This window comes from Nansenia antarctica (genome assembly GCF_963989245.1).
Source record: "Nansenia antarctica genome assembly, chromosome: 3".
NCBI lineage: Eukaryota > Metazoa > Chordata > Actinopteri > Argentiniformes > Microstomatidae > Nansenia > Nansenia antarctica.
In genome coordinates, this window is record NC_137688.1 from 9321305 (window position 1) to 9336067 (window position 14763).

Below are 14763 nucleotides of genomic sequence, written 5' to 3' on the forward strand. Positions count from 1 at the left end.
GAGGGGGACTGAGGGGGACTGAGGGGACTGAGGGGACTGAGGGGACTGAGGGGGACTGAGGGAGCTGAGGGGACTGAGGGGGACTGAGGGGGACTGAGGGGACTGAGGGGGACTGAGGGGGACTGAGGGGACTGAGGGGGACTGAGGGGGACTGAGGGGACTGAGGGGACTGAGGGGGACTGAGGGGGACTGAGGGGGACTGAGGGGGACTGAGGGGGACTGAGGGGACTGAGGGGACTGAGGGGGACTGAGGGGGACTGAGGGGGACTGAGGGGGACTGAGGGGGACTGAGGGGGACTGAGGGAGCTGAGGGGGACTGAGGGGACTGAGGGGGACTGAGGGGACTGAGGGGGACTGAGAGGACTGAGGGTGACTGAGGGTGACTGAGGGGACTGAGGGGGACTGAGAGGACTGAGGGGGACTGAGAGGACTGAGGGGGACTGAGGGGACTGAGGGGGACTGAGGGGGACTGAGGGGGACTGAGGGGACTGAGGGAGCTGAGGGGACTGAGGGTGACTGATAGGGCTTACACACCGGCAGTTCCGAACGCCGGTTCGCGTTCGCGTTACGAAACCTCCGAACGTTGGCGCTGTCTGGCGAACGATACACTGGTATGGTAGGGTACGTTACTGGTATGAACGCGGGCTCGTTCGCCAGACAGCGCCAACGTTCTGAGGTTTCGTAACGCGAACGCGAACCGGCGTTCGGAACTGCCGGTGTGAAAGCCCTATGAGGGGACTGAGGGAGCTGAGGGGACTGAGGGGGACTGAGGGGACTGAGGGGGACTGAGGGGACTGAGGGGACTGAGGGGGCTGAGGGGGACTGAGGGGGACTGAGGGGACTGAGGGGGACTGAGGGGACTGAGGGGGACTGAGGGGGACTGAGGGGGACTGAGGGAGACTGAGGGGACTGAGGGGACTGAGGGAGCTGAGGGGACTGAGGGGACTGAGGGGGACTGAGGGGGACTGAGGGGACTGAGGGGGACTGAGGGGACTGAGGGGACTGAGGGGGACTGAGGGGACTGAGGGGACTGAGGGGGACTGAGGGGACTGAGGGGGACTGAGGGGACTGAGGGGGACTGAGGGGGACTGAGGGGGACTGAGGGAGACTGAGGGGACTGAGGGGACTGAGGGGGCTGAGGGGGACTGAGGGGACTGAGGGGACTGAGGGGACTGAGGGGGACTGAGGGGACTGAGGGGACTGAGGGGGACTGAGGGGGACTGAGGGGGACTGAGGGGACTGAGGGGACTGAGGGGACTGAGGGGACTGAGGGGGACTGAGGGGGACTGAGGGGGACTGAGGGGACTGAGGGGACTGAGGGGACTGAGGGGACTGAGGGGGACTGAGGGGACTGAGGGGGACTGAGGGGACTGAGGGGGACTGAGGGGGACTAGGGGGACTGAGGGGACTGAGGGGACTGAGGGGGACTGAGGGGACTGAGGGGACTGAGGGGACTGAGGGGGACTGAGGGGGCTGAGGGGACTGAGGGGACTGTGTGGACTGTGTGACGTGGGAATACATGAACATCGTTCTTTATGGCAAAGTCTTCACAGCCCTGTCATCATCAGGCCACTTGATATATAAGGGAAGAGCTAGGTCAAGTCACAGGAGACGTACACACACGCTCGCCTCGCACACACACCTGGTGATTCATGTCCTCCATTCAGGTCTCCAACTGGAGAGGAGGCCACCTCCGCCTGTCTCCTAAATGACCTCCGTGGTGATGATCGCTCCCTTCCCCCCTCCTCACTTATCCCTCTCACACACTCTTCTCTGTTTCCACCAGCTTTCACCCGCCAACTCCTTCTCACTCTCTCTCCCTCCCTCCCTCCCTTCTTCCATCCCTCCCTCCCTCCGTCGCCCATCTTCAGCATGTAGTCGGGCATCCACACATCGATCAGCGCAAACGATTAACAGGGAGAGAGAGAACGAGAGAGAGAGAGAGAGAGAAGAGTGAGGGAGAGAGAGAATGAGTGAGAGAGAGAGAGAATGAATGAGAGAGAGAGAGAGAGAGAGAGAGAATGAGTGAGAGAGAGAGAGAGAATGAGTGAGAGAGAGAGAGAGAGAATGAGTGAGAGAGAGAGAGAGAATGAGTGAGAGAGTGAGTCATCAGCCCTCTCATGTCCATCAGACTAAATGAAGAGCCCAGCCACCTCTCCTGTGAAGCAGCACTAGAGTAGAGGGTGCTGCTCTGACATCAGTCTGATACAACCTCAGTCTGACGTCCACAAAAACAACAGCTGCCATGTTGATAATGAGTGTCCAAGACAATCCCATACATAGCTGGAACGTTAAGTTGTGTTAAGACCATCATACAGTAGTTCAGTTAAGTTGTGTTAAGACCATCATACAGTAGTTCAGGGTACGTTGTCCAGACAGAGACGTACCAGACAGGAAGAGCGCCTTGTCAACGGTGAACTCCTCAGCGAATCGAATGTGGCAGAAGTTCTTCTTGCTCTTGCGGATAGCGATGATTTCGCCACACTGGCCGAAGACCTCGATGATGAGCTGCTCGGTTGAGTTCTCAGGCAGGCCGCCCACAAACACCGTCTTACAGCCGGGAGGGCGCTCCCTAATGGCAGGAGGAGGAAGGTCTAGGCAACATGAGGAGGGGAAACAGAGAAGGATATATTAATTTGGGAAGGGGGTCGAGTCAGGTGCGGAACTATGAAGGACAGAGTTGCCAATTCAGCCAAAACAGAGCCCTGAAACCATCAGACACTACTAAATACGTCACACTACTACACACTTAAAACTGGGCCAGACACCATTCAGCCAGCAACACTGTACTGTTCTCTACAGGGTTGAGATGAAAGGGAAACTACAGAAGAAGTTGAATATGGATGGTTGCTTGCTTTAAAAACACCCTGTATATAATATATAATGTGATAGAATATTAATCTGATTAAATAATTAATGCAGGAGTGTCATGCAGAGAAAAAATCAATTCAAGCTGTGGAACATTCCCCCCGGACATTTACCATTTTACCATGACTTACAATAAGGATCTAACGTACTGCCTGAATGGGGATGACCTATTTTGAGGTAAAAACTGTGAATTTTGCCAAAAGGTAACACGTTGGCACCCCTGAATGGTTATGTGGAACAGCCCCTGTGTGACGTTTTGCAGGTGCATTCACAGGCTTTCTAAGAGCAAATAGCTTTTGTTTTAGTTTAGATCGAAACAGATCTCTGACAGCAATTTCACAGCTAACTTTTTTCTTTTGCAAAAGTTCTGTGACATCATCAACTGTGGCAGATACCGAACCGATTTCTAGTTCAGGACAGCCGTTAAAAACATCCCATGAACATAGCAGGCTGGAGCAGAGAGAGAAGAGGAGAGGGGGAGAGGGGGAGGAGAGGAGGAGAGGGGGAGAAAGTGGGAGGGGGGTGTCACCCCTGCAGCCATGTGTCTCTTCACCGCCGCATGCCATGATTTAGTGTGTGTGTGTGCGTGTGTGTGTGTGTGTGTGTGTGTGTGTGTGTGTGTCCTTGTGACACATTGTGCTAGGCTGGAGAGTTTATAAGCTGTCAGAATATTAATGTGGGGTCCATAGAACCCTGAGTGTCCCTGGGCCAGCCCTGCTAAGACTGAGACCTTCCCTCCTTTTCATTTCTCTGCATTTCAGACTCAGACTCCTACTGGAGTCAATACTGCCATTTAAAATGCATGAGAGGAGAGGGGAATGCTTATGGCTGCATAAACCAACAGAGAGGACAGAGAGATGGACCCTGCGGTGTCACCGTCAGCAGTCAGCAGGTCGCATGGAGAACGGAATAAATCTGCTCTATTGGAAATATGTACAGTACAAAGTTATTCTTCATTAGCGGAGATGTACTGTAATAGAGGTGTAATAGAGATGTTATGTAATAGAGATGTAAGATGTTATATAGATGATAGTTATAGAGAAGGTTCTACCGAAGGGTGTAATAAAGTAGGTATATTCCTTCTTAATCGACAGAGGGGGTTGGGGGCAGTCATGTCCTAGATAGCGTAGGCCTGTACAGTGTGAGTGGGGTACTGTAGGCTGTTAGACTTACTGGGGTTGGAAGGGAAGAGGGTGCAGGTGGTGCAGTGGATGATCTCCTTGATGATGGGCAGGTCTTGGATGGGCGGGGGCCCCATGCCCATGCCGGGCATCATGGGGTTCATGGGGGTCAACATGCCAAGGCTGGGGTCGAAATCTGGAGGAGAGACACAACAGAAGACGCATGAATGCACGCACGCGCACGCGCACACACACACACACACACACACACACACACACACACACACACACACCCACACGCACACACACACACACACACACACACACACACACACACACACACACACACACACACACACACACACACACACACCAGAGTGCAGTAAAACACCCAGCAGCAGTAAAAAAAAAACAAGCTCTAAATACTTTGTTTTCTCCGGAATATTTAGACACCTCTAAAAAAAGACAGCAGCAGTTCTTCAAAAGGACCTTTCCAAAGGCCTCAGTAAAGCCCATGCTGAGTTAATAATGGTATGTTGATATTTGACTTTGTGTGTTTCTCCCTCAAGACATTGCAATGGTTCTGTCAATAACGGTGACACACCACCAGACTATAAATAACTAAATAGAGGAACTCATGAATGGACGAACAAACAATCATCCTGCATATTCAAAGTGGACGGTTGTTGTTTTAGTGACTCTACTGAGTCTCTCTGGCTGTACAGTCTCTAGTCAGTCTGGCCCTACAGTCTCTAGTCAGTCTGGCCCTACAGTCTCTAGTCAGTCTGACCCAACAGTCTCTAGTCAGTCTGGCCCTACAGTCTCTAGTCAGTCTGGCCCTACAGTCTCTAGTCAGTCTGGCCCTACAGTCTCTAGTCTGTCTGACCCTACAGTCTCTAGTCAGTCTGACCCTACAGTCTCTAGTCAGTCTGACCCTACAGTCTCTAGTCAATCTGACCCAACAGTCTCTAGTCAGTCTGACCCTACATTCTCTCGTCAGTCTGACCCTACAGTCTCTAGTCAGTCTGGCCCTACAGTCTCTAGTCAGTCTGGCCCTACAGTCTCTAGTCAGTCTGGCCCTACAGTCTCTAGTCAGTCTGACCCTACAGTCTCTAGTCAGTCTGGCCCTACAGTCTCTAGTCAGTCTGACCCTACTGTCTCTAGTCAGTCTGGCCCTACAGTCTCTAGTCAGTCTGACCCTACAGTCTCTAGTCAGTCTGGCCCTACAGTCTCTAGTCAGTCTGACCCTACAGTCTCTAGTCAGTCTGGCCCTACAGTCTCTAGTCAGTCTGACCCTACAGTCTCTAGTCAGTCTGGCCCTACAGTCTCTAGTCAGTCTGGCCCTACAGTCTCTAGTCAGTCTGGCCCTACAGTCTCTAGTCAGTCTGGCCCTACAGTCTCTAGTCAGTCTGGCCCTACAGTCTCTAGTCAGTCTGGCCCTACAGTCTCTAGTCAGTCTGACCCTACAGTCTCTAGTCAGTCTGACCCTACAGTCTCTAGTCAGTCTGGCCCTACAGTCTCTAGTCAGTCTGGCCCTACAGTCTCTAGTCAGTCTGGCCCTACAGTCTCTAGTCAGTCTGGCCCTACAGTCTCTAGTCAGTCTGACCCTACAGTCTCTAGTCAGTCTGACCCTACAGTCTCTAGTCAGTCTGACCCTACAGTCTCTAGTCAGTCTGGCCCTACAGTCTCTAGTCAGTCTGACCCTACAGTCTCTAGTCAGTCTGGCCCTACAGTCTCTAGTCAGTCTGGCCCTACAGTCTCTAGTCAGTCTGGCTAGGAAAGAACAGCAATACAATAAAACAACTGTACAGTAGAAATGTAGCTGGACAAATCAGAGGAGAGGAGGAGGAGGAGGAAGAGGAGGCCCAGAGGCCTGCATCCATCTCTCTGTCTCATATTGATGACCTCATCATTAGTACTGGTGTCTGAGGCATCCGGTTGAGAGGAAGCAGGAGATAAAGAGAGACCTGAGACTTATCCTGGCTTATCCGGAGGAGATGAAGGAGGAGAGATAAGGCAGGAGGGAGAGAGGGATGGAGGGAGGGAGGGATGGAGGGAGGGAGGGAGGGAGGGATGGAGGGAGGGAGGGATGGAGGGAGGGATGGAGGGAGGGAGGGAGGGAGGGAGGGATGGATGGAGGGAGGGAGGGATGGAGGGATGGAGGGAGGGAGGGAGGGATGGAGGGAGGGAGGGAGGGAGGGAGGGATGGATGGAGGGAGGGAGGGAGGGAGGGAGGGAGGGGTGGAGGGAGGGAGGGATGTGACAGCGTGGTACAGAGGGCATTGTGTGCTGAATGCCAATGCCAGTCTCAGTGTGTCAGCCTCCACTGTGTCTCACACACCGAAACTCACACTCTCACACACACACACACACACGCACGCATGCACGCACGCACGCACGCACGCACGCACACACACACACACACACACACACACACGCACACACGCACACACACACACACACACACACACACACACACACACACACACACCTGTATCTCTACATATTAAGCAATCTATTTTCTAGAGGGTGTTAAAGGTAATTACATTCCAAGCTGCCCATCAATCAAAAGTGTGAATAATAAAACCTCTTGCCTATCCAGCCGTGTTCCACAACATTCAAACCTCAGTTAGAAGACAAACACATAGCAAAAGATGCTTAGAACATCTCTCTATTTCTATCAGAAATCTTCTTCTTCTCAACTTCTCTATAGGTGAGGGTTGAGGGAGAGGAAGAGAGAACAGAGAGAACTGTCTGAGAATGCCCTCAGAACTGTCCCTAGCCTCAATAAGAGTTATCAACTAATAACTGTAATCTAGTCCGACCCTAAAGCAACTACAGATAATCTAGGACAGTCCTAAGGCTAAGGCTACAGCTCTTTAGTCCTACTGTAAACCCTCTAACCCCATGGCCACTACTACAGTCACAGTGGTCTAACGACACCATGGCCACTACTACAGTCACAGTGGTCTAAAGACACCATGGCCAGTGCTGCAGTCACAGTGGTCTAAAGACACCATGGCCAGTGCTGCAGTCCCTCTGGGCTACGTGCTATCACCAGGCTGCAGCAGGAAGCTAAGACAAGGCAGCAGCATTGACTGCAGATGTCTTATGTCATTACTCAAGCTATAGCTGGCTGAGCTGACAGGACTCCTGAGGGACGCAGGGCTATGCTGAGCTTACACTGAGGGCTACACTACTTTAGGTAACCCCCCCCCCCTAGCTCCAGACTTAACCCAAGCTCCAGGCCTAACCCTAGCTCCAGCCCTAACCCTAGCTCCAGACTTAACCCTAGCTCCAGGCCTAACCCTAGCTCTATCCTTAACCCTAGCTCCAGCCCTAACCCTAGTTCCAGCCCAAACCCTAGCTCCAGCCCTAACCCTAGCTCCAGACTTAACCCTAGCTCCAGTAGTAGTAATAGTAATAGTAGTATTAGTAGAAGTAGTAGTAGTCGTAGTAGTAGTAGTAGTAGTAGTAGTAGTAGTAGTAGTAGTAGTAGTAGTAGTAGTAGTAGTAGTAGCAGCAGTAATAGTACTAGTAGTAGTAGTAGTAGTAGTAGTAGTAGTAGTAGTAGTAGTAGTAGTAGTAGTAGTAGTAGTAGCAGTAATAGTACTAGTAGTAGTAGTAGTAGTAGTAGTAGTAGTAGTAGTAGTAGTAGTAGTAGTAGTAGTAGTAGTAGTAGTAGTAGTAGTAGTAGTAGTAGTAGTAGTAGTAGTTTAAAACAGTAAAGGTGGAGAACAAGTGAAGACTGTAGGGACTAATGCATGGTAAATGAAAGGTCAAACATTATAAAGATAAAAGATCCTATATCACGATGCAGGTCTTGTCTACACAGGTTGACTTGCAATGACTTATTATCCTCCAGTGTTGCCCCGCTGAGGTGATACATTCAACCAAATCAAGGCTGTTGAGAAATGTGTTTCATTATGAATTATAGATAGAGTTTATGGCAGGGCAGGTTCAATTCAGAGTGTTTGGCATTGCAGCATAATCTCATCATGGAGGGAATTCAGACTCATCTACTGTAAAGGTGCAGTGAGTGGTCAACCCTGGTCCTGGTCCCTCCTCATAAATCACTAAACAGAGCGGGAGAGAGGGGAGGTTTTCCTGAATCATAATTCAATTGAATTCAATTCAAACGACTTTATTAGTCCCACTAGGGGCAATTAGTTTAGAGCACAGAAATACATAAAGACGTCTCACCACATACAATCAACAACAGCAACAGCAACAACAGCAAGTGCACCAGGAGCTAAGAAGATCATTGGGTATCGTGGGTACCTTGAAATAATATAACACAATTCAACAATCAATCAATCAATCAATCAATCAATACCATGAATACGGGCTATAGCCTAAAGTGCATTGCTAGCCTAGCCGAGCACCTACAGGGAGTTTAACAGTCTGACCGCAGAAGGGATGAAGGATTTAGAATAGCGGTTTGTTCTACAAGCAGGCAAGGCACAGCGGCTCCCTGATGGCAAGAGAAATAATTCACCCGCCAGAACATGACCAGAACATGACCAGAACATGACCAGAACATGACCAGAACATGACCAGAACATGACCCAGAACATGACCAGAACATGACCAGAACATGACCAGAACATGACCAGAACATGACCAGAACATGACCCAGAACATGACCCAGAACATGACCAGAACATGACCAGAACATGACCCAGAACATGACCCAGAACATGACCAGAACATGACTAGAACATGACTAGAACATGACCAGAACATGACTAGAACATGACTAGAACATGACCAGAACATGATCAGAACATGACCAGAACATGACCAGAACATGACCAGAACATGACCGCTAAAATGCTTTCTGCCTTCCGGAGGACTTGTTGGTTACAGAAGGAATTTAGGTCTCTCTGTTTCACTCCAATTATCTTAGAACTGATTTTTACAATGCTGTTCAGGCTGTTCCTGTCTTTGACTGTCAGGCTCTGGAACCAGCATGTGAAAAGAAACACTTTAAGAGACTCTCAATAAAGGATTGGTCAAAACGACACAGGATGACAGGCCTGACAGAGAAGGAGTTAAGTTTGTGGAGAAGATGGATTCTCTGTTTCACAATAGCCTCAGTGTTCACGTCAAATTTAAGATGATCATCAAATATGGTACCCAAGTATTTGTATGATGAAACATTTTCCACATTTCCACATGTGTATGGTGCACTCTGTTCCGCAACTCTGTTCCGTCTAAAATCAATGATCAGTTCCTTGGTTTTAGATACATTTAAATCCAAAAGGTTGTTATCACACGAAGAAGTAAAATCAGTGAGAGCATTCCCATGATCCCATTCTGAACCTCTGAGAAGGGACAACAACGTCCTGTTTCTACAGCTATCAGAATACTCCTTGCGGCGAACCCGTGGAAATACACATGTCTGAGTGTGAAATATGACCATTTACTGAGACCTTCTGCTCTCTGGCAGTTAAGAAGTCTAAGACCCATAAAGCAAGTTAAAATCACACAGCAGCCAGTCTATTAAAAGATGTGATTGCATTGTAAAGTCTGCAAACTGAAGACTAGCATGGGCTTGCGGCTCTTCTAAGTATTTGTACAGATTATTTGATATAAATAGTGTAGCATCCTCCACTCCTCTTCCTGCCTGAGTCAAGTTTTCCATTAATGAATGTCAGGACCAGGCTTTTAATGATTTTCTCAAATATGTTCATTATTACTGATGTAAGTGATGTAAGTGCAACAGGCCTGAAATCGTTTAGTTGCCTGGGTTTGCTTTTTTGCATTTAATTACAATTGAGTGACATCTGGAAAATGTGGTGGAGGACACCGCTAAGCTGGTCTGCGCAGTAACGCAGTGTCCGCCCACAAATAAGGTCCGGACCAGGGGCCTTCCTGATGTTTACTTGTTTTAGTTGTTTTAGATGGTCCCTGACCCATTCCTCCCTGATGACAATGTCACTGTATCCCTCCTGGGTTTCAATAACAGTTTCTCCCCTCTGACTTTTCTGGTAAACAGGCTGGCTAGATGATATGGAGCTCCTCTGTAAGAACTCATTGGCCATGCTCATTGGCCTACTCATTCAAAAACGACCCCCTCCTGCCGTGACGGGATTGGCTGCCCCTGCTTTGTTCTAAATAGGGGATCTGAATGTACTCGACGGCTTGTGGCTCTGTTCAAAGGCCTTGGCTCGAAATCGAGTCACACTCGAAAACGAGCCATAGGGGTAGAAAAGGGAATCGGGATTGGGCCTAAGTGTGTGTATGTTGGTGTACTCTAAGTGTGTGTATGTTGGTGTTCTGTAAACGTGTGTACGTCGGTGTAAATGTGAGGGGAGCGGTACGAGGGACAGATTAAATTACTTCCCCTAATTTGGTTGTGAGTTATCGCATCGGAGTCGTAGCAGTGAGGCAACGTGCAGACTCAGCATTTGCCATGGCAGTAATGGAGACGTTGGATAATTCGGGGTGAGAGAGATTGGATGGAGCAGCTGTTCTCCAGGTGATGAATGAGGAGGGGCACAGCTGTCTTCCACGCCCCTTCACCCTGCATCCCTCCCTGCGCCTCCCTTCCTCCCTCCCTCCCTCCCTCCCTAAACCACTCATCCAGCTACTCCCACCACTCACAGCTTAACCTGGGCCAGTGTGTGCATGCATGAGTGTGTGCGTGTGTGTGTGTGTGTGTGTGTGTGTGTGTGTGTGTGTGTGTGTGTGCGCGTGCGTGTGTGTGTGTGTGTGTGTGTGTGTGTGTGTGCGTGTGCGTGTGTGCGCGTTCGTGCGTGCGTGTGTGCTAGTGGGTATGCAGGTGTGTTTAATCAGTGTGGCTGCAGTACTCAAAGCAGGAGAGAGGCAGAGGGAAGATGATGTGTGGTGAAAGAACTGAGAGAGAGTAGCTCCATGATTTGACATATACTTTCACATCAGCATTCCTCTCCATCACGGCAACGCGAATCTACAACTCTAACTCCACAACACAGCAACGTGTATCATTTGCACTTGAGCAGGCGGAGCTAGCCTAGCGAAGAGAAGAAAGTCTTCTACGTCTGTGAGCAGCTCAGTCAATTGTACAAATTAAATCCAATAGGAAAACCACAGCAGGTGGGAAGAGCCTCCTCTAAACCCACTTCATTTGAAATATGGACTCCTGCTGAAGCACTGTGTGATGCCCATATTTCTGTAGCGGTGTTGATAAGAATGTGATTTTAAACATGATAAAAGAGGTGGGGGGAGGAGGAAAGTCGTTTTAATAAGGAGAGAGAAAAGACACATGGCAGCATAAATCACCAGAGATGGAGAAGAGAGACTAAACCTAACGTTGAAGTGATAAATGTCCGCAGAGCTTTTAATGATATTGAAAAACCTAATAAACACACGGAGCGTAGCGCCCTCCAGCTAGCTTTAGGCCAGTTGTGTTTCATTCATCTCGTTCTCAGTTCCAAACCATTAAACAAACGTTGGTCATCCGTCTACAAGGACCTCTGGCCACCTCTCATTCACTCCGCCCCTCTCCCAAGGACGGACCAATGACTCGTCTCCCTGGTCCATCCCCCCTGTGTGACACATGACATATGACTGTTGGCACGGCAACTCGGCTGACCGCCTCAAGCCAAGATTGTCACTGCTGTTTTTCTCCCCTCTCTGCCCGTGTTCACTCTTACAGATCTGAGAAGAATCGTCCTTCTGCCTGGGCATTGGGTGAAAGGCCCAATCTGCCCTATTTGGTTGGTTAGCAGCGTAGCAGCAGGCTTTTGTACGCACTGCTTGGCTCAGAATCCGAATTTGAGAAACAGAAGCACAACTCAGGAGAGTAAGATGCAGTTTAATGCACATTCATCATGTTCAAATCATGTAAGTCAGGGGTTTTCAACCTTTTTCAACCCAAGGACCCCTTGGACGAGAGACAAACAGAACAGGGACCCCCACATGTAATATATATTTTTAAATGTCTCACATTTTAAAGCCTATAATAACTTTTATATTTACTTCATTCACCTTTTCTTTCACCGTATTAACCTATTTATATACTGGGTTATTAGCCTATATGTGTTTATGATTGATAAAACGTTCATGCATAATTATGATTGGTTATTATTATTGTTGTTGTTGTTGTTGTTGTTGTTGTTGTTGATGAGGCTTATATTTTCTATTATTATTATTTTTCAACAATGAAACTTTTAGCTTCAGGAAGCAAGGTATGCCTACCTCAGTGAGATGACAGGCCCTGGTGGGTGGTACACAGCTTGTCTATTCTGGGGGAGATGGAGGTTGTCAGGCAGAGCATCATGTCATCCTCAGACTGCTGTCTGGAACGGTATTTGCTCTTCAGGTAGGTGAGGGAGGAGAATCCACTTTCACAAAGATAAGTTGTTGCAAAAGGCAAGAGGCTCATCGAGAACTGGGTGAGAGGCTGCGACTCGTACACATTATTGTGTGTACTGTCTGTGGTTAGGTCGATCAGCTGATCTTCCTCAGCGGCTGTCAGGTTTAGGCGTCGGATGCATTGTCTTTGCATGGAAACCGTATCCATGTCTTGTGCTTTCTCCAAGACTCAGTCTCAGAAAAGTACTTCTCAAATTGACTTTCGAGTGCCTCCAAGTGATCAACAATTGCGCATTTCACGTCAGGCGAGGGCACCGCGGAATCCGCGGAAATGCATTGAAATGCGCAGCCAGCTCCGCGCGGTACCAGAATCTCGAGGATAGCTGTGCGTAATTCAAAGACGCGCGCCAATACTGATCCACGGGAAAGCCATCTGACCTCGGAATGGTAAAGGAGCGCGTTATAGCGACGCATAGAGAAGCAAAGAGGCGGGTTTGTTATTATCAAACTAACTAAATTAGTAACGTTATGCTAGTTATTAATTAACGTTAATTTCGCAATGAAGACCGAACTGCAGCGTTTTAGCCAACACCTAGCTTGCTAGACAGTTTTTTTTTTTTTTTTTTTTCAGCTGACGTTATGTGAGACTCTAGAATCATGGGCATCATTTATTTTGTAAATAGTTTTTGTCAAAAGTAGCTTATTATTGCCTATTAATGCTTGTACTTTACTCAATATCATTTTTGTTATATTTTTTAATTCTCACTGATTATTTTGGTGAAAAATGTCAATTATTATGACAAAAATTGGCGGACCCCCTAGGGGTCGCGGACCCCCGGTTGAAGACCACTGATGTAAGTGATGCAGCCAGAGCTCCTCCCACCCTGCTAATAAACCAATCAGAGCCTGGGACTGAGCTGTGAGGATCTCCAGTCCTCACACTGATAACAGAGTCGTAACTCCATCTGGCTGAATCAGCTCAGCCTGTCCACTCTAATAGAGCCACAGAAAATGGCAGACGTAGGGCCTAGGCTAACAGGAGCAGGGCTGCAGGACTCACAGACTCCATCAACCAGTCTGTACTGCAGCAGCACAGACAGAGACAGCCCACCTTAAACATCGCAGCCACAGACAGACAAACACTCCCCCAGTAGACACAGACAGACAGATGGACAGACGGAGACAGAGACAGACAAGAGACAGACAGAGACAGACAGAGACAGAGACATACAGAGACAGACAGAGACAGCCCACCTTAAACACTCCAGCCCCAGACAGACAAACACTCACCCTGTAGACACAGACAGACAGATGGACAGACGGAGACAGAGACATACAGAGACAGAGACAAGAGACAGACAGAGACAGACAGAGACAGCCCACCTTAAACACTGTAGCCACAGACAGACAAATACTCCCCCTGTAGACATAGACAGACAGATGGACAGACAGACGGACGGACAGACACGGATGGACAGACATGGACAGACAGACAGACAGACAAAGTACTGGGCTTCACTGGGAATGTCAGGATGTTGGAGTCCAAGCCAGCAGCCAGAACAACCAGGTCAAACATGACACCTAAACCACCAGACATCTGGCCTGACATCACCTGGCTAAAAGAGGAAACCTTACAACTGGTCAAGGCTGGACTGTTATGTTGAGTCATGTACAGAAGGAACTGGAGTCGTGTACGGAGTTAAATAAAAGATCCAGATGAAGAGAGAGAATCCTATGTACCTGGCATGAGGGGCTGTCCAGTGGGAGCCATGCCCAGGGTTGTTCATGATAAACACACGCTACAGATACATAGGTACAGTACTGTACAGTAGGTGTCTACGGGCAGATAGAGACTATGTACCTGGCATGAGGGGCTGTCCAGTCATGCCCATGGGAGCCATGCCCAGGTTGTTCATGGCCGTGGCCCAGGGGTTGGGGTCTGACATGGGCATCGCCATGGGGCTGGAGTCCATGGTCATGGTACGGATCGCTTCTGTTGAGAGAGAGAGAGAGAGAGAGAGAGAGAGAGAGAGAGAGAGAGAGAGAGAGAGAGAGAGACAGAGAGAGAGAGAGAGAGAGAGAGAGAGAGAGACAGAGAGAGAGAGAGAGAGACACAGAGAGAGAGAGAGAGAGACAGAGAGAGAGAGAGAGAGAGAGAGAGTGAGAGAGAGAGACACAGAGAGAGAGAGAGAGAGAGACACAGAGAGAGAGAGAGAGAGAGAGAGAGAGAGAGAGAGAGAGAGAGACAGAGAGAGAGAGAGATGATTAGTGTATGGTCTTAAAACACTTTGTTAGATTTCCTCACATTTCCCCAATAATGGCCTCTATACTCCTATTCCTCTATAGTCCTGTGGCTCTATACTCCTATGCCTCTATACTCTCCTCCATGCTCCTGTGAGGTGTTACCAAGGAGATGGAATTACCTTGTTTATTCATTGCATGTTTTCTTGGTTGCTCTGCTCTGTGCTCTCAG

At 49.1% G+C, this 14763-nt stretch overlaps 1 protein-coding gene across 2 annotated transcripts in view; it reads right to left on the bottom strand.

Annotated features, from left to right (window-relative positions):
• LOC308152702 (ecto-NOX disulfide-thiol exchanger 2-like) overlaps positions 1-14763 on the bottom strand; it is a 103689-nt gene that overhangs the window by 50961 nt on the left and 37965 nt on the right. For both annotated transcript variants that reach the window (XM_080525752.1, XM_080525753.1), the window contains exons 2-4: positions 14152-14283; positions 4042-4185; positions 2388-2594 (exon numbers count right to left, since the gene is read on the bottom strand). In XM_080525752.1, coding sequence (XP_080381878.1) covers positions 2388-2594; positions 4042-4185; positions 14152-14269 — 469 coding nt within the window. In that variant the 5' untranslated portion in view covers positions 14270-14283. The remainder of the gene's footprint in view (positions 1-2387; positions 2595-4041; positions 4186-14151; positions 14284-14763) is intronic.